The sequence below is a fragment of the Elaeis guineensis genome, chromosome 1 (genome assembly GCF_000442705.2).
Source record: "Elaeis guineensis isolate ETL-2024a chromosome 1, EG11, whole genome shotgun sequence".
In the NCBI taxonomy this organism is placed as follows: domain Eukaryota; kingdom Viridiplantae; phylum Streptophyta; class Magnoliopsida; order Arecales; family Arecaceae; genus Elaeis; species Elaeis guineensis.
In genome coordinates this window covers 158,122,468-158,148,258 of record NC_025993.2, presented here as the reverse complement: position 1 = coordinate 158,148,258, position 25,791 = coordinate 158,122,468, and the positions used below count along the sequence as shown (strand labels likewise).

At 37.9% G+C, this 25,791-nt stretch overlaps 1 protein-coding gene across 1 annotated transcript; it reads right to left on the bottom strand.

The window, feature by feature from the left end:
* Positions 1–804: 804 nt before the first annotated feature.
* Positions 805–8,798, bottom strand: LOC105039277 (plasma membrane ATPase). Its single transcript, XM_010915377.3, has 17 exons — positions 8,715–8,798; positions 8,527–8,613; positions 6,666–6,785; positions 6,348–6,584; positions 5,490–6,251; positions 5,261–5,383; positions 5,039–5,143; positions 4,817–4,961; positions 4,566–4,730; positions 4,238–4,476; positions 4,119–4,151; positions 3,913–3,994; positions 3,638–3,798; positions 3,220–3,393; positions 1,830–2,012; positions 1,501–1,682; positions 805–1,230 (listed from the first exon to the last, which is right to left on the bottom strand). Exons 2-17 carry the CDS (start codon positions 8,581–8,583, stop codon positions 1,134–1,136), a joined length of 2,865 nt encoding a protein of 954 aa, XP_010913679.1. The 5' UTR covers positions 8,584–8,613; positions 8,715–8,798; the 3' UTR covers positions 805–1,133.
* Between the last annotated feature and the right edge of the window lie 16,993 nt (positions 8,799–25,791).

The window sequence follows — 25,791 nt, the reverse complement described above, 5'->3', positions numbered from 1 at the left end:
AATCCGTCAAAGGCAAAATAAAACAAATCAAGGTTACTTCAAGGATTTTCAATAATCCGGATATATTCTTACTGTGACTTAGAAACATGTCCTCCTAAAGGGGTCCAACTTCCATAAACAACAGACAAGACAGTCCCCTCCGAAAACCATGCTTCTTATATTTGAATAACATGTTTAATATCAAAGTTCTATATCCAATATATTGATAGGCACCTAGGTGGCGAAGCAAAATAGTGGTTTAGATTGCTGAAGGGTGCAAGAATCATTACCATTGAAAATAACTAGGCTCACTTTTTTTTTTCCAAGCAACAGTCATTAAAAAAAAAGAAAAGAAAAGAAAAGAAAAAAGAGTACGTGACCTTCGCAAGTCTCTCCTCTACATGGCCACAATTGCACTAGTCAGCCTCGACTTGACTTGGTGAATGCCCTGCTTCCTAGCACCCGTCATATGTCTCAACTCATAAGCTGAGCACGGAAACATAAGATCTCCTAGTCTCACGCCATCTTTCAACAAACACCAATCAAACATGTATAAAGCCCCTTTCTTTTCGGAATGTGGGCTTATTTAGACTGCTTACATGGAGTAACAAGTCCACAAGAGCTTACATGGAGCAACACTTGACAACCCAGCTTGATATGACACCATCAGCCAGAAATGTAATCCACCGTGTGTGTGTGTGTGTCAGTCTATACGCCTTCTATACAAGGAACTGGGTTCCATATCAAAGCATCTTCCAGTCTATAGAGGGTTTCCCTTGATCCAAAATCTAAATGCAGATCAAATTCTGAAGTGGGTGCATCAGATAGGATCAAAAAGGTTCAACTTTGTTTAAGAGCTCATTATATAGCAGCAGTTCAAATAAATTTTTGAAGCTGAGAAGAGCGGTACGTTTGCGTTATTTTCATCTACGTGCAAGTTGTAGACAGGCAGGCTGTCGCCACAGCTCTGAAGAGGATGATAAGTTAAAAGGAAACCGGCTACAGGATCAAGACATGTTGCAGATCTAAAAGACACTATACCAAGTTATTAAATAAAAAAAAAAAAAAAGGAAAAGAAAAAAGGAAAGGCTTCCTCTTCACTCCACGTTCTAGGGCTTCCTCTCATCGCCTGTCATCGAGAATATCTGTGGTGATTATACAGTGTAATGCTGCTGGATGGTATCAATGTCAAGCCCTTTGAGCTTAACGACTGATTCTACATGACCCTTCAGAGTGTGCAGCTCACGGAGCCTGTAAATGATCACCAATTACAAGAATTCAGTGTCTCCTAACATAAGTGAAGCCAACAAAGATAAATTTAGAGTCAGCTATTCCAATATAAATTGTACAAATGCTTCATTATCATTATCTCTGATCACTAGAGAAGCGTGAATGGGAAATTTTGAAAAGCTGTTGTATGGCTGATGTTGTCTGGAATTCTTCAAAATATCTGTTACTTTCAAAGCAAAGCATTGGTGCTGAGAGTAGGTATTTTTATAATAGATTGCATGACCACAATACCTTGCAACCTCTGCTCGCCTTTTAGCCTGCTCAGCAATCTCTGAAAGTTCTCTGTAGCTACTCTTGTCATTGAACAGATTCGTTGTTTCGGGGGGCTGAAGTCCATGCAGAGTCCTCTGTGCCATAGCCCACTGAGCCTCTCTTTCTTCTCTACCATAATCCTTCTTGGTAGTGAAGGCAGTCTGAAATTTAATAACAAGAAAAGAAGATGAAAAGAAGTTCAACAGCAAGAAAGAAATATGCACGCTCATCAGATGAAGAAAATACAATTGATAGACTACGGGATGATCCTCGACATTGGTTGAGGTGGAAAATAAACATGTGAATACCTTCTTCTCAAGCAAGTTATCCCAAGCTTTTCCACTCAGAATGTAGCGGATGGCAAATTTGAACAAGTCAAGAGGGAAGAAGAAAACAATACTGTAAAGCCAGATAACTCCAGCCCATCCCCAGCCTATGCCTTGAATTCGTGCGAAACCCCAGTTAGCATAGACAGCTATAAGAGTAGCGACCTGCCAGATGCAATGTTACTTTATCATGCATGAACAATTTGAGACAGCAATTATAAAACGCAACAAAATGACAGCTTTAAGGGGGAAACCTAAATATTAGGCAATAATAAATAGCTGTGGTTTTTATATGCCCATCCTTGGGTGCAAGTGCACTATATTATAGCACAATTCTAATGGGCTCAGGAATAACAAGAGAGTTTTTCTTAGTTATTGAACCAAGTAATTTCGGGAGATAGCAAATTAATAGAAACATACTGTATTTATAATGCCCAGATAGGACATAATCAATACCATGTCCCATTTGAGGTGGTGGAAATGGGATGATTGATGCTTTTGGGAGTCTTATAGTTGAATTTATCCAAAAAAGTCAAATCAAATGGTAAAAAAATTGCATATTTTTATCAAGATTATAGACATGGTTTATATTTGATTAGGGCCAACAAAATATGACCCGACCCACCAACCCGACCCATATTCGACCCGTCATAAATAGGTTTGGATTTATGTCATAAATAGGTCGACCCATTTAACCGTTTTAATTTTTGGATCGAATTTAGATTTTAGATATCTAATCCGTTTAACCCATTTAATATTCAGATCGGATTGAGTCAAATAACTCATTTAATCTGTTTAACCTGTTTAAAACTTGTTTAATATGTTTCTAATCTATTTAACTTGATCTATTTAACATGTTTAACCCATTTAAGATTTGTTTAATCTGTTTAACCTGTTTCTGACCCATTTAACCCGATCTGCTTAATCTGTTTAATCCATTTAACATAATTTGACCTATTTAATAAATGGATCGAGTCGGGTTTCCTATTTAATAAACAGATTGGGTTCAGATTTGAATTTCTGATCTGTTTAATAAATAGATCGGATTTAGATTGACGATTTTTTAACCCGACCAGCACTGACTCAACCCATATCCGACCCAACCCGACCCAATTGCCAACCCTATATTTGATGGCATATCAGAATTCCTCGTAAAACTCTTAAGAACAGTTAATAACATGCAAATATCACAAAAATCAAATTAGTGAACCATCTAGTCTTATTCATATTTCATTTCCAAGTAGTTGCAACCAATTAGTTTAAGAGTATGAAGTTCTGAAAGATCGGTTGGATTGTCTGGACAGAAAAACATTAGCATCTAATAGAAGTAAATGGTGATTTCAGTGAAAAATAATTATCAGAAGAATCTTACAAGCTGAGCAATAACAAAGGCAGTGACTAAGAGAAGTCCAGGGCGTTCAACAAAGCACCAGCTGCGTGACCGAGTGACAAATATAAGAGCCTGACTGACAATACTAACTTGCAGGTATAAAGCAGACATCTGTTGTTCTTCCTTGTCCCTCAATGATCTGACTTTAAATTCATCCTGCAAGGTATTGGCAAGATGATTATGTTAATTTTCATTCAACTTTATGCCATTTACCTTGATTAAGACTTTAAAATCAGACTACTACTCAGCAAAGAAAAACTTATAACACTCTCTGGTCTATCGAATTAAATTGATAACAGAGTGACGATATGATACATGACTAGTAATGGGTACAATAAGAAGCTGGTTGTGCTTTTCTTCACCATTTTTGATGCATAGAATGGAAAAGAAGAATACTTACTGAGAAGAAATCTGTTTTATGCATTGCCCAAAAGAAAATGACAGTCATCAATGCCAAGTAGGTACCAAAAACAACGCCAGTAGCAAAAATCTCCTTCAGCTTCCAACTGTCAGGCAGTGGAGATGGCTTCACTCGATCTTTTGAGATTGTCATAATTGTGCCTGCAGTCACCAAATTATGAGGAAAAAGAAAAAGGTCGTGGAGTCGGTTAAAGAATGGAAAATAGGCAACAGAAAATGGAATTGAATCAAGTAGTTCCTTTTAGTTAAACTCACCATCATTTAGAATGGCAATAATCAAAACCATGAAGGGTGAAAAGTCAAACTTCCATATCAGTGCAATAAGCATAAAGCCGAGCTACATAGAATAGAAGCAATAACATATCAAGCTCCACAATCAGGATTAAGAGATCAACCTGAAAGTTCTACAAGGCTAGAATCAGATGCTTTATTCAAAAGATCTTATTCCAATCGATACTTACAACAATACGGATGGTAATGGAAACAGCATAGATCTGCATCAAAACAAGAACAAAAGGTTTAGAGAAATGTAGGAAAATTTATAAAGCAAAGGAACTTCATGCAAGACCTCATTACTTACAGTGTAGTTCTTCATCCGCTGGAAAATGGCCCTGCTTGTTAGAACAGCACTGATGATGACACTAAGCCCAGGTTCAGTGAGGACAATGTCAGAAGCACCTCTAGCAGCATCCGTGGCATCAGCAACAGCAATTCCAATATCAGCCTTCTTTAAAGCAGGGGCATCGTTCACTCCATCTCCAGTCATTCCACATATGTGCTTCCTCTCTTGCAACTTCTTGACAATTTCATATTTGTGCTCTGTCTCACGAGGGGAAAAGACAGTTAGATATGACAATCAAATGTATGGAGTAAATTTGGTTGTTTAGGACTATAGAAATCAAGCCCACCTGGAAATACTCCTGCAAATCCATCAGCCTTCTCAATCAACTCATCTACCGGAAGTCCAGCAATTGATTCATCTTTATGTTGGCCAAGCAATGAAGAGGAAGGATACATGTTTGTGCCCATTCCAAGCCTTCGGCCAGTCTCCTTAGCGATAGCGAGCTGATCGCCTGGATAGGACAGATAAAATGATGTTAGATAATGAATCAATGTAATGGAAATTCACAGATGGAAAAATAGAAAAGAGCTGATATACCAGTAATCATCTTTACGTTCACACCAAGATTTAGAGCCCTACGGATGGTCTCTGCACTGTCGTGCCTTGGGGGATCAAATAGAGGCAATAGGCCAACAAACTGCCATGGGGTCCCTGGACTCTCCTTGGTCTTCTCCGGAACTTCCTGTGGCACCAGCAATGTTTGAGGAACAAGCAGTTCATTACAATTACAAGAGGACTGCTATTAATCTAATGGCAAACCTGTCTTGCAACAGCCAGTGATCGAAGCCCGCGTTCGGCAAACTTGTCAATCACAGAATGAACCCTTTTTCTGACATCTTCCTTACAGTTGCAGAGGTTCAAAATCTATTCATCATGCCAAATAAACGATTGGAGTTAGGATAATACCAGCCATGTCAAAGGAATGAAAACCTTTTGGATGAATGGAAAGAATGAAAACTGAAGACGAAGAAAACAACATACCTGCTCAGGAGCACCTTTACTCACACGATGCCATTTGCCATCAGCATCAATATATGTCAGAGCAGTTCTCTTGTCCACAGGGTTGAAGGGGAGAAAGTGTACTTCCCTAATACCAGCTCTTGCCTGAAGAATAGATATGAAAAACGGTTAAAAGTGATAGAATTATACAAGCAAGTAACAATATGAAAAACTTATCATCCATATAGTGAGATAGCTATATAAATTGTACCTCCTTTGGGTCTGCAAGCATCCCAACCATGGCAGCATCAATAGCATCCTGATTTTCTGTCCTCGATGCCCTTGCTGCCAATAAGATAACATGATCCTTATCCACACCTTTCACGAAAACCTCGATAAGGTTTTTGTCAACGCTCAGCTTGTTAAGAGTGAGAGTCCCAGTTTTATCACTGCAGAGAACATCCATGCCGGCCATCTCCTCTATTGCAGTCATTCTCTTGGTGATTGCTCCTTGCTCGGAGAGCCGGTGGGATCCAATAGCCATGGTCACCGACAGGACGGTAGGCATTGCAATTGGTATACCTCCGATCAAAAGGACCAGCAGGTTGTCAATTCCATCTCTGTACTTCCGATGCTGGATCGGGTACATGACGATTATCTCAACGATGATCCCCACGGCAATGGAGCAGATGCAGAAGTTACCGATGGCCGTAAGAACCTTCTGGAAATGCCCAACCTGGTTCGTGCTGTCCACGAGATGGGCCGCCTTTCCGAAGAAGGTATGGACGCCAGTGGCTATCACTACAGCCTCGATCTCACCCTGCTTGCAGGTTGAGCCAGAAAACACCTCATCTCCTGGGCTCTTGGTGACAGGGAGGGATTCTCCCGTCAAGGCAGACTGATCAATCTTTAACGGATCTCCCTCGAGAAGTCGTGCATCGGCAGGCACAATATCTCCGAGTTTAATGCTAATTATGTCTCCAGGCACAAGGATTGCTGCATCCTGCTCGCTCCAGCGGCCATCTCTCAGCACCTGCGGTGGTCAAGCTTATATACGTATGCATACTATTAAGAAGAGAGAGCTCAAAATAAGCGGACGGACTCGAAGCTGCTTCGAAACGCTTCGCACCTTGGTCTTGGGAGCAAGCCCGGCCATCAAGGCTGCTGCGGCGTTACCGGCGTTATTTTCTTCGATGAAACTGATGGTGGAGTTGATGACAAGCAGAGCGATGATACCGACAAAGTCCTGCCAGTCCGGGGGCTTACCGCCGCCGTTGGCCAAGGCAATGGCCATGATGGCAGCCATTTCCATCACCCAGGACAAGGGGTTCCACATGAAACCCAGAAACTTGAGAATCTTGCTCTCCTGTTATATAAAAAGCAGGTTATCGATTAGTACAGAGCTCGAGAAAAAAGATGGTAAAATAGAAAAAAATGATACGAGTACTTTTTTCTCTTCTAGCTTGTTGGGCCCGAAGATCTGGAGCCGGTTGGCTCCCTCCTCCGATGTGAGACCTTCTTGTGTGCATTTCAGCTGCTCAAAGACCTCCTCGATCGGAATCCTTTCCTGAAAGCAAGACACAACCACAGCATCATTAAATCAGCGATCCTGAACGTGCAGCACCGCGGTCCCCTATTCACTGGCTTCCGCCCTTCCAAGACCGTTTTGAACTGCCATACATTTATTTTTTTCCTCTGCTGCCTTAATAAAAGTAATAGCTCTTTATTAGCCGTGTATCCGGACTGACAAAAAGAAAAATGCCACGCTACGCTGGCGCTGCAGGGCCTGATTGGGTTTAATGAGATGATAAACGTTCACGAATTGTCTTATTTGATAGCCAGCCATCCTGGAGGGAGGATCCGTGCTGTTTGTTAATCCTATAGGACGCCGGTAGAGGGCGGGCGTCTTGAAGAAGAAAGTAACGGATTGGAAAGGGGTCCCACTTTATTACTTTCCTCCCCGTCTTAGGCCGCTTGATCCGTGCAATCAAACCCAAACAATCCGTTAATGATTTGGATTCATGAAATTAAACAAATACATGTCAAATAACAGCCGCTATATCGCCGTTACCTAGCATATTAAAATAGTACCGAGGAAAAAGCTGCTATTTATCGTGAATGTGTCTTCGAGAGTCTCGTGATATCATCGCGTGAATAACCGTAAAAAGGCTTGGCTTTTGCCAAATAATCGGAGAAACATATCCTTTTCGCAGAGAAAGCCAAAAGGACCAAAACCGAGCATCGATTCGATGGACCCATTTCCAAAGGAGGACGAGAGCGAGGACTCCGTCCAAAATAGAACAAATTCATTTTCACAGAATGGTCCGCAATTTGGGTAGGTTTTCCCTCCCTTTTCATTAAAAAAAAAAAAAAGAGAGAGAAAACAGAATGGTCCGCAACTGCAGCCGATCGATGGGCATCGAAGGGTGGATCTAATTTCCAAGAAAAAATTCACTTTTTTAGAAACTTACGTTTTCTTTATGATGATCACTTTTCCTATTTGTATCTTTGATTTTTTTTTCCTCCAAAGTTGGCGGGATAAGCGAGGAAGAGTAAGACAGGAACGACCGGACGGAGTACAACGGAAGTACTGTCAATCTCGAAACGGCAAAGGGCAAAGCTCAGAGGTGACAGTGAATTTTTATTTTTTAACTTTTGTTCTATGGTGAGAATACGACAAAAGAGTAAACGATCTTATTTTTGGTAACAAAAGAGTAAACGATCTTTGATCTATATTTTTTTAGTTAACAGAAAATTAGAGGGGAAAAAAAGAAAAATAAAAGAATCTTGTTTCGATCATTTCTTCTTTTATTTGTTCCTTCCTTGGCGGCCAAGGGAAGATGAGATGCCTCCAGTACTGCAAGTAAGGATAAAGGAGATCTAAGAATTGTTTGAGCCCTATTCGATCTGAAAGCCTGACGATTGGGATATCCCATCAAAAAGGAACCAAAAAAAAAAAAAGGAAAAATAGAATGGAATCTCCAAAATCTAAAACTAGTCAGATCGCAGCCTATTTTCCTCAGATAAAAAATACAAATATCTAGAAGATTCCCCACGAAGCTCCAAAAACCCAGAGAATAAAGAGTCCGATAAAAAAAATAAATCCAGAAAACGTTTCATCAAATTAATTTATACTAAAATCTAGCTAGTAACCAGATCTTCCTGCTATAACTCCACGCCGTCATGATCAAAGAAGTAATACACAAAAACAATTAAATAATAAAGTGATATCTAATACGATTAATACCGGAAAGCAGGGCAAAAAAACGAAAAACAATAAGAATAGGCTACAAGGAAGCAGCGCTCACCAGATCAACAGTCTCGTTCTTGATCTCCTCGAGACTGATCGCCGACCCTCCACCCATTTTTTTAGCGGCCGCCGACAGGCCAGAACCCTGCTAAGGGCAAGAAAATAAATCCCTAATGACAAAGAAATACAAAAAGCCAAAGGAAAATTCTAAAGAAAAAGAAGCCAAGGGAAAACGGAGGAACAGACCTCACTCTCTCCACACGACGGAGGAGCAGAACACAGGAAATAAGTCACAACGGCTCCTGGTACAGAGGCCTCCACCCATTTCCCTCCCCATCCCCAATTTATACTCCTCTCGCTGGCCAACCTGACGGGTCCCGCCTCCCTCGATTGCCGCACTCCCGCGACGCGTTCCCACCATACGGACACATTTTTGTTTCTTCTATGCGGAGGAGCCAAAGTCTAACCTTCCAACACGGGCGGTCGGATTGATTTCGCCGGGATATGGATACTAACCAGATGATCCCTCCCGCATACAAACACTCATGCGCATCACTTTAAAAATAACAACACGCCTCCTGGGCGTCGCGGCCATGGGGCCAACTACCAACGTGGCTACGTACTACTGGCTGTCATAGGGCCCCGCTACAAGTTCCCGACGGTGTTGACTTTTGACTTCTAGACGGGTGGGTTTCCCGTTTTAAAATATTATTTATAAAAGTACTAGAGGTCCCGCCGATCCTTGTGGTTTAAATATAATGGACGGCTCGGTATGTTCCGTCGGATCGCCCATTATTTTTCAAAATTTATAATCCGATATATTAAATTTTATTTACTTATACTTTTATTATTTTTAATGTATTTATATATTTTTTAAAATTACTATAAATTTTGTTTATGCACTCCACTCTTTTAGTACACCAGGTGGTTAGGCATGCTCGGAGAAAAAGAGCGCATATATTAAAAAAAAAGGGTTTACCATATTTTTTTTATAACAATACTTTTAGGGATCCGTAGAGGAGTTGGGAGATGGATCAAATAAAAAGAATTTATTATCGAGTTTTTTTAATACAAATCCGAGATACATGGATGGATACCGGACAGGTAAGATTTGGTACCAACTGAACAAAGACAGCTATTGTAGTTCAACACCATCTCTTATTTTAATATTTGATCTAATTTTTTATCGATAAATTAGTTTGCATTTCGGTCCAACTAAGAGCCACGATAGAGATAGTGGGCAAGCATAGTTTGAAGTCTTTTATTTGAATAAAAAAAAATTATACATCATCAATGATATAGGGCATGCCCAACGTCATTAGTGATTGATTTATACACAGAATCAAAATATGATGAGCGAAGAAAAAATATTTTATTTTTCAACTCTTTATACGAATCAATCACCCCACACATTACACCATCTACGATGCAAAAAAATTTTCTTTTTTGATAAAAAATTTAAATTTTTTAAAAAATAAATATTAAATATATAATAAATAATAAATTTATTTTATTTATTCATAATTTTTATTATTTTTAATATATTTTATAGTTTTTAGATTGCTATAACTTTTATTTATGCATTCCACTCTTGTTGTACTTTAGTGCATATATTTTTTTAAAAAAATGGTCACCATAAGTTTTATAACAATATTTTTAGGGATCCGTAAGGGAGTTGGGAGATGGACCGAGTAAAAAGAATTTATTGTCGAGAATTTTTTAATGCATATCCGAGAAATGTGGATGGATACCGAATAAATAACATTTGGTATCAACTAGAAGAAGACAGCTCTTGCAGTTGATCACCATCGCTCATTTTAATGTTTCATCCAATTTTTTTATCGATAAATTATTTTAGATTTAAGCTTTTTTTTTTTTTTTTTTTTTTGGGGTAAGAAGATTTAGATCCGGTTAGAAGCCACAGAAGTGATAGTTGGCTAGCATGGCACAGAGTCCTTGAAAAATAGATGTTGAGCATATACCAAGCAATAAATCAATTTTACTAAATAAATTAAATAATTTATGCTTGAGATCTTACCATTTATAACTGAACAATTAACAGTATAACATTTAAATATTTTATTTTTTATGGCTTTTTGTATACCTTATATGCATGTATTTCATGCAGTATTGACATGATGGTGTACATATTTAACGGTCAACCTGCAAGGCAAGTATTTTTCGTCCAAACAATTTCACATCAGATTACGAGTGATTATTTTTTTTAGTAAAATATCATATTCGCTATATACCATCAATTAACTAAGGAGTAAAATATTAGGATTGATACAATAAAATAATAGCATCAATTGAGGCTATTCCATTTTTAGATTTTATGGTCAAAAGTATTCTCTTTAAAATAGGTTTATTTAAGATGATGCTAGGCAACATGTAGAAATCTTATTCAAAAGGCTCCAAAGCCGATGAATGTCATTATTTCTTTTCATTCATTTTTATTTATATGGTATGAGATTTAACATGTAGCAATGTAATTACTAAAAAGTTGCATATAATTGTTATGTATAAGTTATTGTGGTTAAGCTCTGAGATCAAGTTGAGATCAACGTGGCCAAGATAGCACCAAGGCCGATAATCTCCCGATGTATTGTGCCAGATCAAGCTTATGATTGTCGCATCTTCTAGGTTGATTGGCAGACGTAAAATAAAATCCTCTTGGTAGAATTTTTTTAGTAGGAGATCTTTCAATTCTCAAATCAGTTGAAATTTAATGAACCGTGAAGAGAAAGAAAATTGAGAAAGAATGAGAATTGTATAATGACTTATTTGAGGGTTTCCTACTCTTTTTATTTATAGTAGGAGTTCGATAGTCATTATCAAAATGAGAGGATGTGTGCCATAACAGCTATCCATATGGTTATGCAATTATAACTGTTTTAATCACACAATATTTACGATAGACATAATTACTGTTGATATTCTCAAGTTGGTATAATCGTGACTGCAATCTATCTATATCCAAGGTGATGAGATTGGATAAGCCAAGATAGATTCATTTTGATCATTTTCGAGATTGATTGAAATATTCTCCAATAAGTTAACTCATTAGAATTTATCTTAAATTTGGCTCACTCGGCTGCCAAGTTGGAGCTAGCTAGGTTGTTTAAGTTTGGTCAATTATGTTTATACGTAAATATACAAATAATTTATAGCATATAACTATTTTAATGTACTATCTACCTTATGAGAATATAAAAATATTTTATATAAAAATATTTTATTCATAGAATCAATATCAAAATAATTAATTAAAATAGATATGAAAGTTTCAAGATATCTCATGTTCTCACAAAATCAAATGAACCATTTGAGAATAAATCATGTTCAACTCAAAATCAGATGAGCTAGCTTGAACTTTGGGTTGTTTATGAAATGTGCCAAGTTTTGGCTGGTCTATCTTGCTCAAGTTGATCTTGTCTAACCCCCTAGTTACAGGTCACTCCACAAATATTTTTTTAAAGATTTTGGTGCTTCGTTAGTAGTAATTCTATTTCATTATTTGTTAGTTATTTTGCAATAATTAAGATTTCTTATTTTGTAACTTATAGTAAGTACGGTTGACATTGCAGACAGCAGTCTGAGTTTGCATTCATTAAGATATGAGTATGACCTTACGAAGTTACGGAATCTCTGAGCCGATCTTTCATGCATTTGCCTTAGGGACCTATCAGGATAAAAAAATTTATTTAAAAATTTATATTTTTTAAATAAATATTTTTTAAAATATTTATATTAAAAAATAATTTATGTATATCTCTTTATATATCAAAAAATGATCTCAGTATCTATTATTCTTGATCTTTTGCTTTAACGGATAAGACACTAAGATCTATTCATGTTTTTTTAATATTTTTTATTATATATTTTAATATATATTTATTATATTATATTATACTAGATATATATATTATATAATATAATATATAGATAGATTTGATCAGATTGATTGGGTTGAAGGTACATTCGAAATAAAATCAATTTAGATTAATTTTTTAAAATTAAAATTAAAAAAAAAAGCATCAACCATCCATAAAAATTATTCGAGAAGATGTGAGAAATTTACTCCGATCTATTCCAATTTATCGAGTTAATATTCATAGGGTTAGATTAAATGAGCCAAGATAAGTCTAAATAAAAGGAGAAAAATCCATATCATATCACGTTGAAGTTCAATGGATTGGACTAAATAGATTGGGTGGAGTCTAAATATAAAAATTTTATTTTATATCTAAAAAAATTAAAAAATTAAAATATATATATTACAGATAAGGATTCGGTCTATCACGTGAGGTATTGTCCACTTTGGTCTATCGACTTCACGATTTTATCTTTTAAAAAGTACCTCATATGGAAAGAATTTTTTCCTTCTTATAAACGCGAGTCTCCCTTGACTCACAATCGATGTGGGACTATTGGTGCTCTCCATATTATTAGAACCACAACAAAACCCTTCAGTCAAGGGGGACTTCAATATATATAATTCGAGAAGCCCCACAGTCAGTCAAGATGGACCTCAATCCCAAAGAATCGAGACGGACCTCAACCTCTATTTGGCACGCCATTGTTGCGAACAAGAGCTCGGTCCGTCACGTGAGGGATTATTCACTCTGATCCATGGACCTCACGATTTTGCCCTTTAAAAGGCACCTCACATGGAAAGGATTTTTTTCTCCTTATAAACGCGAGTATCCTTTGACTCACAACCAATGTGAGACTATTGATGCCCTTCACATTATTAGAACTACAACAGAGCCCCCTCACAATCAGCCGAGGCAGACCTCAGCTCCAAAGAATCGAAGTGGATCTCGATCCTTGGCGCGCCATTGTTGTAGACAAAAGCTCGGCCCGTCACATGAGGTATTGTCCGTTTTGATCCATGGGCCTCACGGTTTTGCTCTTTAAAAGGCACCTCACGAGGAAAGAATTTTTTTCTCCTTATGAGCGTGAGTTTCTTTTGACTCACAACCGATATGAGACTATTGGTGCCCTCCACATTATTAGAACCACAACAGAGCCTCCAGTCAAGGGGGACTTCGATGTGTATAGTCTAAGGAGCCCCACAGTGAGTCGAGGCGGATCTCAGCCCCAGAGAATCGAGGCGGACCTCAACCCCTATCTAGCATGCCATTATTGCGGATAAAGGCTTGGTCTGTCACGTGAGGTATTATCCGTTCTGGTCCATGGGCCTCACGATTTTGCCCTTTAAAAGGCGTCTTACATGAGAAAGATTTTTTTTCTCTTTATAAGCGCGAGCCCTCTTGACTCACAGCCGATGTAGGACTATTGGTGCCCTCTACATTATTAGAACCACAACCACAACAGAGTATTATTGCAGACAAGGGCTCGACCTGTCACATAAGGTATTGTTCGTTCTGACCATGGGCCTCACGGTTTTGCCTTTTACAAGGCACCTCACGTGGAAAATATTTTTCCTCCTTATAAGTATGAGTCTCCCTTAACTCACAACTGATGTAAGATTATTGGTACCTTCCATATTATTAGAATCACGTGGGAAGAATTTTTTCCTCTTTATAAGTGTGAGTCCCCCTTGACTCATAATCGATGTGGGACTATTGATGCCCTCCACATTATTAAAACCACAACAGAGCCCTCCAGTCAAGGGAGACTCTGATGTGTACAGATCGAAAAGTTCTACAGTCAACCAAGACAAACCTCAGCTCCAATGTGTACAGATCGAAAAGTTCTACAGTCAACCAAGGCAAACCTCAGCTCCAAAGAATTAAGGCGGACCTCGATCCCTACCTAGCGTGCCATTGTTGCAGATAAGAGCTCGATCCGTCATGTGAGGTATTGTCCACTCTGATCCATAGGTCTCACAATTTTTATCTTTTAAAAAATATCTCATATGGAAAGATTTTTTTCTTCTTTATAAATACAAATCTTTTTTAATTCATAATCGATATGAAATTATTGATATTCTTTGTATTATTAGACTCATAATAACATATATTATACGGTGGGGTTGGATCAGATCAGACCAATTTGAATGTACATTTATATGCATACATACTGGGTAGGTCAGGTCAAATCGGTCTTCTAAAATTTCAAATGAAAATCGAACCGATTTTTTTTTGGTGGTACGTACAAGTCTCTCTCAAACTGACATCAAACCAATAATAATTTTTAGAAAAAGATATAAACCAAGCCACAAAAGCAAAAAAAAGGTGCAGGTTGGATATGCAGTCGGACTTTTATTTATTTACTTATTTATTTATTTTTTCAGCACACCCCTGGCTGTGGGGTGACCTTTCCGCAACTTGCCCATAAGGTGCTGCCACAGCCACATTAACCGTAGAAAATAACACTATCAACATCGCAAAGGCTTTTTTACAAAAGGCCAACAACCCAGGCCACTCAGATTCAAGAATTTTAGCCCCAAATCTACGTTCCAATAATATCCCACTTTAGACCTCTTCTGGAGTTGATCTATCCTTCAATGCACATCATAAACGAATAGAAAAAATCTTTGTGCACCATATACAGTACAATAAAATTGATATGAAACGTATTATCTACTCACATTTAAGTACATATCCACTACTTTTAAATACGTATTTAATGTCTGCAGTTTTATTTTTTCATTTAAAATTTTGAATAACGAAAATATTCCTCCTCTTCTGAAAGAATTATAACATCTTATGATCAAATTATGACTTCCTGCACATAAAATATTATAATTTTTTTTTCAAAAATCATAAAAAGAGAATGGCATTTTCATCATTGAAAATTTCATAAATTTTCAATAACAAAAATATCCCTCCGTTGCTTATAACATTCTTTTTGTCATTGAAAATTTCATAAATTTTCAATAAAAAAAATATCCCTCCCTTACTTATAACATTCTGTATACAAGAAATCATAATTTGGCTAAAGAATATCATAATATAACTACAAGATGTCATAATTTTTTCAGAAGAATAAGAATATTTTTGTCATTCAAAATTTCAATCGAAAAAGTAAACCTGCAGGTATTAAATGCGCATTGAAAAGTGAAAATTACATGACCCAATCAGGTGAGGTGGTGTATTTGTTTTATGCCGAATGCGGTGTGCAAAGCATTACCCTAAGCGAATAAAGTGGCCAGCAAAAAATATCTAAAATAAGAAAAAGATAAAAAAAGTTTCCCTGTGGCACAAAGCGTTAATTTTTTTCGCACTCGTGGTGCCTTGCAAATGATTAGACTTGTAAATGGTCTAAAGGAACGTTGGAATCACGCAAACCTGCTGTTGGATTGATCAGCATGCCATGGCCTCCATCGACAGCCCAAGTAATGGTTCTCGTCGTTGATGGAAGGAAAGGCTGCCAATTGCTTGATAGCTAGATCTGATGTAGCTTCCCTTATACGTACGCTATTAGATGATTATAGGAAAGACTGTGCGACTAAAAGTTCAAAAGTGCAAGTGTCCATGCCAAACTCTTCTTTACCTCTTCGTACTTTTATGTTCTTGAAGTATATTTTAGTGCAGGGCCATGATCAAGAGCTCTCAATCATTTTCTTTATGGTTTAAGAAACAAAGAGATGCTAAACTACACCTTGTTTTGATTGGATGATGCCAAGTTCATTATCTCATAATTGACAACCATCTAGAGGTGGGGGTGCAGGTCATAGAAGTTCAAGAACATAAATATATGCTGCAGAGACCGGAAGAACAAGTTGCAGAAAGTGGCATTGTTCAAAGGCGAGATTTATTTTGCACCATCAAAATGTATGTTGATAAAGGAAGGACATGTCATCATCCAATTTTCTCCAAGAGATCGCATGTTGAAAAGAAAGGACATATCATCATTCACAATGTGGGCCACCTAAGTTTTATTGATATTTGACGTAGGTTCTTGCACGCCATCTTGAGGTCCGACACTGTTGAACATGACATCCATTCACATACTAACCATCAGCCACTTGCAATGAAGCACCTTCAATAGTGCAAGACCTTTTTAATTTTTTTAGATTCAATCAAGGACTCTTTTTCGCTTTGATTATCTTTCTTATTGTTTGTCTCTTGTACCTACTTCGATCCTTCAATAAAATATTTGGTGGTTCTCTCACCATTTTGTTGTTATTAAAAAGTGAAAAACACTAATGGAGGACCATTTTCCTAGCAATTGCACTAACGGAGGACCATCCTAACTATGATGCTAAATTTTGAATCTTCACCTAAAAATTCCAATTTTCTCCGTTCCATTGGATATCACTGAAGAAGAATATTACTAGAGTCCGCTCCAACAAAGATGCAACAGATATCCTGGCTTGCGTGCATGAAAAATTTCTATGATATATACAGGCGTTGACATGCCATGCTGTGCATGGTTTTCTAAGGCATTTAATTGCCAGAGGAAGAAGACGATTGCAAACAAGACATTAGAAAGTGTGCAAAAATAAATATGACAGCATATGCTTGAACAGGAATTCGGTATGTGCAGGTCTGTGACTCATTTTCTCTTCCAATTCATGCCATGTCTACAGGATCCTTCTAATGCAATTTCTACAGTAGGCTAGTTTACTATTTGAAGGTTATTGTTCCATATGGACGTCATCAAAAATAAATAAAAAATAAACATGCTACTAAGGATGCCAAGTTGGTCACCACAAATAAACATAAGAACTAAGAATAGAAAAGGGAAAATGAAATATCATCAACTTGGGTTCCATGTAGATGATAAAATCAGCAATCATGAGCCCCAATTTGTTTTACGTTTGACGGTAAGAGATTTCGGTATATCACTTCTTATCCTGCTTATGCTCAATTTATCTTAAGCCGGAGCACTTTAATGTTGGGAAAAATGGAGATTTTAGAAAAGACGTGTCTCTTGGCATCCTTCCTTCTTAAACACTGCAGACTAAAAGGAGGGTAAGCCTCACAAATAGAATCTTATGGTCTAGTCTGACAAACAATAAGGACCAAAATTACAAACAAAGTACAAATGGTCCCAAAAATTATATTCTGCACCACGTGCACTATTTCCACGAATATCATAGAAATAATACGGGATGAGAGGAAGCGAGTTGAGTACACGATGAATAGGATCCACAGGGACCTGATGAGGTGATTGATGTGGTACGCTGCTCCAATAGGATCCTACTTCCTCTTCTTAGAAGTTGGACGGCAGGAGCAGCTTGGATGCGGTCGCTCGCGGCAAGGTCCTCACATGCGACCGCTCCCGTCACCTTTGCAACGAGTCTTAAATCCTTATCCCCACGAGACCTTGGAGACGAAAGATGAGACCTGCACGCAGGAAACCTTGTGTGGAAAATCTGTTCAGATTTTGCGTTCCATGGTACATGATGTAAGGGGCCGTACAATGCTGGTCAACGCAAGGACTTTTAACGGGTCAAGAAACAGGACTTTGTGGGAGTTCGTATCGACGGGAATGAGATGGCCTATCGGTCCAAAGCGTGGATGAGACGGGCGAGCCTACTTGGGGATTGGAGGGCCATAATTTTTTTTTTCTCAACCTAACAAATATTCTGGGAAGTCGGTCATTTTTTTTTTTTTTTTTAAAAGAAAGTTTAAACGTCGGAGTAACGGTGGAGCTTTGAAAGCCTTCCTTGGTTTTATATATGATGAAAACTTTGTTAAGAAGCATCATTAAGCTGTTATTAATGTTTACTTTCAAGTCGACATCATGGTCAAATAACATTGAATTATGTGAATAATAAATTAATCAAACGATACCAACATTTAATGGCATCGTTTATTGTTCCAATTATGGTGGTTAATAATGGCAAATATAATAGCCATTATTTTATCCACAGACTTAATTGGATAAACAAATACGCTTCATTTATGATATAATAAGGGTTTCCACTGTTTAGGTATGTCCATGATATTAGAAACTTGGACAAGCTACAGGTTGCGGAAATAGACTTGAAAATGATAGTCTTAGCTCGTGTAAGAGGAAACAAAAATGTCCACCATTCTAGAAGCATTTGGTAGGAGCCATTCTTATGTTTTCTATCTTTTCAATCTGCTTTTCCACTATTTGCAATAATTAATCAAGAAATGATGATCCTATCATTCAATTTTAATTTTCGGCTTTAGTCACTGTCCTTTGTATGTCCCAAGAATTAAGTGTGTTTTCGTTGAATTTAGGCAATTGTGCATTGAAGTATATCCGTTTTGACAGTGTCAACTTTATGACTTCCTGTGAAAACACTATTCCTCTCACGGCTCTTTAACACTCCCCATCGGGTTTATTAAAATCTATCTCACATTCTACAAACATATCATGTCATGGAAGAGTACAAACGATCCAAATTTAATATTTGTCATTGAAATCACTAGTTTTAAAATAGCAACATTACACCAGTCGTAATGACCTAACAAGGGCATGCTTGCCGTATCCTCTACTATAAACTTTTTTTTCTTTAGAAAAAAAGTCAGACAGCGGCATGATTTCAGGTGCATGAATCCCGAGGCCAACTGAAACGAAGGACTTTTTTAATAGATTTGGCGTTTGGAGTCACTGAAAGCCACACGTCAAGATGCCTCTATGACATTTTTGTTTGAAGCATTAAAAGTGGAGGAAATGGCCGCGACAAGGACATCCGACTCCCAGAATAGTTTAAATTGAATTAGTTTCGGTTGACAATTTTTATTGAAGGAGTCTAGGCCTTTAACATCTCCTTAAATATACTGAATTATTGAGATGGTTGCTGGTTCCTCTTGCTGTAGTATTGTCTCAACAAAGACTTCAAGCATTTGATCCCACCATGATCAACACAATTTTTCTTTTTTTAATCTTTCCATTACTTATTATACATTTTTAAACACAGGCCTAAGTAATTAAAATAGTTTTATTTGTAGCGTATTACTGGTTTTGCATGTAAATGCTAAATTAACTCCATCTTAGGCATTTTATGTAGATCTCTTCTTCTGATTCACCATAAAGACAGGCCATACACTGGGCTAGTGGTGCGAAACTGTTCATCGTATGCTCTTGTTTGGCTAAATCGCTCCAAAACCAGTTTTGCTACCTTGGCTGCAAGTTTTTCCATTGTCTTCCACCTCAGGACCCACATATTAATTGCTGAGGACCTTTCCATTAGGCAGTTTCACCATGTTGTTCTCACACGAGGCTTCCATCCATTCTTTCATGGCTGTTGACCATTTCTTTGTACTGGATATTAAACACTTTCCGGTGGACCTTCACAATTAAGGATCTCCCTTTAATTGATCATGGGATTGCTCCGCTAAACATGTCCATACTTTGCTTCTCCACTAAGAGGAATACCATCACCAGCATTTCTACCATACCTTGGCTGCATATCTCCCCTATCATCAAGTGTCACTGGAGGATGAACTACCATCCAAGTCAATAAGATCTTCTAAGGAGACTTGAGGCTCGTTGTGTTTCTGCTCTACCTTTAATTTTTCCCTCCAAAGTCATCTTGGTTTTCAGCGAAGACTGCTCTTGGCTGCCTCCTTCTCCACTTGTTTCCATGGAGGCTAATCAACCAAGTTTGTATTCATCTTCACTGATCATACATGACGATCGAACCTCAATTCTGATATCACTTATCAGGATTGATGCCATGCTTTTGATAGCATTTGATGGGAGAGGCAAAATGAGTTCAAAACAAATTCTGCCTCATGTCAAACCACTGTACGTAGTGAAGGATTTTAGTACGCACAAAGGATAATTTTAGCGTACATGAACCAAACACCAGTGCACATACATCTGGAATGTTATAGAATAAGTGTATCTCTTCCTCTTCTGTATGTAGATGATTGGAATATAAAGCACGTAGGAGCACACGAGGAACCAAAAAACACTAATAGACGAGAGACCAAGGTCCTATGTGGAAAATCCCAACAGGAAAAAACCATGGGGCTGAGTCCATATCTTCCACGATTTCCAAGAATAATGAGATTGCAAGATCTTTCTTCTTCTTGGCCAAGCCAAGAATCACAATATCAAGAGACTCCCTCTACTAGATCACAACATATATTAAGAGACACTTCTCTTAACTTGTAATATTTATCCAGAGAGATACCACCCTTGAAGCAACCTCTCTGGGCCCCACCTAGAGGCTTCCGCACAACAAGAGATAATAACTCAAGGGATTCTTCATCATACATTGGTGGATTACTACATAAAATAAAAGGTATTGGAGTAGACTCATCCAAATGGAGCTTCAAAAATCCACAACCTCCCGAAAACTGATATCTTCTCCACCCAAAGCTCGATATTCATGAGGATTGCTTCACCAAGGTCTCCCAACAAGAAAACACTCTTCCGCAAGAACAATAAACAGCACTGTTCAATCCCTCTCTTCCAACCATCCGAATAGCATGGAGGGCTAAGCAAGGTGTTACTTGCCAAGAAAAAGGGGCACACAGTACCACCAAAAAAACCCAATTTCTTCCGCTTTTCATTTTATTGGAGAGAACCGGGAATAGGCTTTGATGATAGGCTCTTCCATTTTTAACAGCACAGCCAAAATGAGAGGGGTCCTTATCCCTCATAAGGAGGGAGAACCTGACATGTTAATAATCGTACAGAATATAGGAGAAAATCTGCCCCAAAATAAGCTCTTTGCATGCCTTGTCATATTCCAAGAGTATATATTTGTAATGATATTGGAAGCACTATATGAATTATACCTTCCACCGACGACCTAAAGTGAATGGTGGAGGCTATTGAAGTACAAGATGACTCGAAAAATCACCATCTCCTAAACCAAATAGGACTTTAGATCTCTTCAAAATCCTATGAGACTTAAACAAGCCAGGAGGTAGGGAGACAGGAATGTAGAGCTGGACGGAAGAGAGAATGAGATACTAAGCTAATCAGTTCTATTCAAATACCTAATGCTTTCGGCAAAAGGAGAGCACAGATACCTAACATTAGGAATTTATATGTAGGCTATAGCTTTAAGAAAGATGGTCGGTATCTTGGTATTAGAATAAGGGAGATCTTTGGGCGAGTGCTGCTTTTCTTTAGTGCAGAACAAATGAATGGAGGAGAATACAAGAGTTGGCTTCTTCGGCAGTTACTGTAGTACAAAGATGTCTCAGAGAAACCCACCTCCTTGGCCTCTTTGGAACCCTATCTTGTCCTCCGAAAACCACATAAGAAAAGCCAGAGGAAGAGAAATAGGCATGCAAAGTCAATCGGACAGGAGAGAAAAGATGCCGAGCCAAACGTATCTATCGAACCAGGGTGCCTGAGAACCTAACGTTAGAGTTCAATTTTTGGACCAGTACTTCTAGAAAAGATGTACGTCCAATATCTTCGTATTGTTAGAATCCCATAAAGAAGAAATCTCTGGCATTTGCTGCATTTTGCGCTAGCATCCACCAAATCTATGGAAGCCAAAGGAGGGTTGGCTTCTTTCCGTGTCACTCGCTGTTTGCAATGACGATTCCCATGTCCTTCGAAGGACAACTAACTATAATAAGAGATCCAGCAGTCTAGGCCTAGCATGCAGCAGAAATTTTCAGTTCTACTACAGGGCCACACAAAATAGACAACAGACTATAATATTCATTCGAGGAGCCTGATGACAATTTCTATTGTCTCTTTGTGTGTATTCGCCACGTATTGCACTGAAATGCTAGCAGAATCTATAGTTTTCACTACCCAATTGACCTAAACCGCAGCCCAAACAGAGCCCTGATCCTGGCCCGCCAATTCCCGATCAACAAGACTATGGCCTGCACAATCTCTCTGCGCGTGCGTGCGCGTGTGTGAGCACGTGCATGCATGCATGCATGCATACATGTGTGTGCATGTGTGTGTGTGATAGAGAGAGAGAAAGAGAGAGAGGATGGGTGCATGCGCTCGGGTGGATTTGTCTCTCGGCGCAACTCTACTGCAACGGTGTATTTCATGTAAAGTTTCCAAGTTCTTTGATTGCATTTGCGATAACGGAGGACTAGGAAAGATCATGTTGGAAAAGAAAGCTTCTCAAGGATTCGACAATGGACACCATGACCCAGATTATGTGGCACAAAAATAAGAATCTTGTGAGGGGACGAAAAGGTTATCGTTCAAGGGTGTCCTACCGTCATCGCACGAGAACTTTATGCGCATCTACGTGAACCACGTGTTAGGACTTAGGATGCACCTCATCTCGATGCCGACCGACCAAAGCAAATTTCGTCCTGCATTTGCTTGGCAAAATTGTCAAATAAGTTTCGACGCACCTGCACCAATTGGTGGTTAAAGTCTTTGGGAGCCTAACCACTCCACTTTCAACCATCATAAATTTACTACTCACTCAATCCCATTTAAATTCTGCGTGATCTGAACTAGAAAAACATTTTTGACCCTAAACCCATGTACATGTTGATCAAAGACTAATATTATATGTTCGAAAAATTTTATGTATTTTGGTGTCTATTAAAAGAAAAGCATAAGAAATGTAAGATGGAAACTGAGGTTAATGAAGATCAATACATAACAAGCATGCTACGGTCACACAATCATCATGGTATAGTTTCTTTAGAAATGAATCAAGCTATTTGTTACAATAAATGCAAAGAGAACTTGTTCCAAATTTTTCTAGCTAGCAATCATTATTGCAGAATTTGGCAAAATATTAAGAGACTTTATTTTTAAACCTAAAGAGTTCTGTCTCCCAACAGTGTGTAAAGAGGATCATCATACCTAGCTCAGTATAGGTGAAATGGCAAGGTTCCCTGCTACAAAGTACCTTAGGATCAATACCCTGGTTTCTGTCCATCCATTAGCTAGAGTTAAGGATCGACGAAACCATATGAGATGATAAGTATATGTTAATACCAAATCTAATATTGCCAACGCAGATAACTTTGGGGATTGAATGGATTACTTAATGAGAAGACTTGGAGACTTTCGCCGCAGATAGGCGTTCTCCTCTTCATCATATCCCACTAACTCACCCTAATCTCCGTCAGGATTTTCTATGTCCCATCAAAAGTTATCACATAAATCAGCAGTGTCATAAGTAAAATCACACAGAAGATCCATGCAGAGAGCCAAAAGAGAGGCAGCACTGGTGGTGGAGAGATGCATACACGTGAAGAAGACCGTCAGAAAAGTTGCCTTAGCTTATTCGTATTATGTTCCACGGGCCACGGCCGCGAGCTTCAAGCACCAAACAACAGTAATAGCAATAATTTAAAGAAAAAGAAGTTGACTTTAGTTATACAGCACCCATTTCCTATCTCTCCTACCTACAACCCACCCACCTTTGCAACCTGTGGAGTCATCCAAGATATGATTTGTGGCAGTGGCCTCAGATACCCACTAAAGATAAAGGAAATAAAGTTTAGCAGGCTTCTCTCACCCCTGTCCCACTCTCTTTGCCGTCTTCTACTGGTGGAGAATCTAGAATAGCCCAGCCTTTGCGTACAGATCTACCCCTGCTATGTGTTATTTGGTGCACTAATGTACCATAATCCAAAAGTTGGAGGTTATGGGATTCACTGCATGTGTGAAGAGAGCAGGGTAACTTATGAGGTCGAGTCCCCATCACACAACAGGCAGAGATATCAACTAGAAGATTACATATTAATCCTCATTATCCCACCCCCTCCCATATTAATTATGTTTAAATTTTATACGATAAAGGCCACTCCACATTCTGTTCTCAAAACTACTCATGATCACAATAGGTATTAAGCGCTCAAAATATCGAAGGTTATTAATTTTATATATATATATCTATATATATATATATATATATATTTAAAATTTTTACCTATATCAAGAGCTTAAGTATCAATATTAGTTGAATTTTGGTTCATGTAGCTTAGTTTTATGTAGCTTGAGGTAATGAAGTAATCTGAAAGAGCTCAACTTGAATACCAGACAGGCTCAAAAAAAGCATTCAACCTTTTCATTTGACTCTTCATTAACATTACTGACAGCAATAGGGCAGTAGCTTGGGAAAAATAATAACAACAATACATAAATAAATAAATAAATAAACAAGCTATAACTAAATTTAGAGGTCAACCATCATCTTCCCTCCCACTTAGGAATATTCTAATACTGACTCATGAACACTAAACGTCTGTTACTACCCTACTTAGATGGTCCCAAAGGATCTACTTTAATAATGAAGGGTCCATGATCAGATGTGCCCACAGGCAATTTTCTGAGAGATGATGAGTGCGCATGGAAATAATTTGATTCAGATATTGAAACTTTCAGCGATTTTCCAATCAGGATGTCAAATCTAGATGTGGGGAAAGAGCGATGCACATTAAACTCACCCCTGATTGCAGGTCAGTGCAGACAGGCGCACTCATGGACATATAATGTTTCTAATGGAGTAAGCTCACGGTGCCAGCTCAATTTCTAGCCCAGTGACCCATGAACTGAGAGAAAGATATCCATGACCTTAATGCACTGTTTGGATAGGGGATATCTGGGGTTTATCCCCATTTATCCTGGGAATAACACTCAAAAATGTTGAGCTGTCAGCCAACATAAGTTAGCCTAGTTATCCGGTCAAAGAAGTCTATACCCATCACACGGGTACAACTTTGTCCCAAGGGATCGACCATCGTCTAATGATAAACTGGGAGATAACTTGATCCAATCCACTCCCTTATCCCCACTATTAGTAGAGAAAATAAGCAATGTAAATATCCCCTAATATAATATAATATAACAAATATGATATGATACTATATTGTAATATTATAATGATATTCTATAATATTAAATATTATTATAATTTTATTATATAATATAATATTACATAATATCATAATATTACGTTGTAATATTATAGTATAATGCATAATGTATTATCATAGTATAATATTCTAATACTTAATATATTATATAATATTATTATTATAATATATTGCATTACATTACAAATCACTTTTTCCATCCACTTTGATCCAAATAACATCCAAACAGGATCTCTTAGTCCAAACAAACAGCTGCAATCATTGCTTGGTAAAATATCATTTTCTCTTAAGCAAAAATTAAGATTTATCAATTTTTTATTCCAAAAAACTCATAACCAATCTACAAGTAGGCTAAAAAGTAACCCAAACGATGGTAAGGTACCTCTTATCTTCTGACCAATTTGGTCTTAAACATCTCACAACTATCGTCGGTTGATCATGACAGCCTTTTGGGATGCAAACCAACCACAAAAGGGCCCATGATTCTGAATAACATATAGCAGGGACAGACAGATGTTAAGAGTCCATTTTATTAGATTTAAAGATACAGAACACTTCTAGGCAGAAATTATTGGAACATCTATATCTAGTATAGACTAGATGTTGCTCTCTGTTATATTCATACAGATCCTACATATATTCTGTCACTA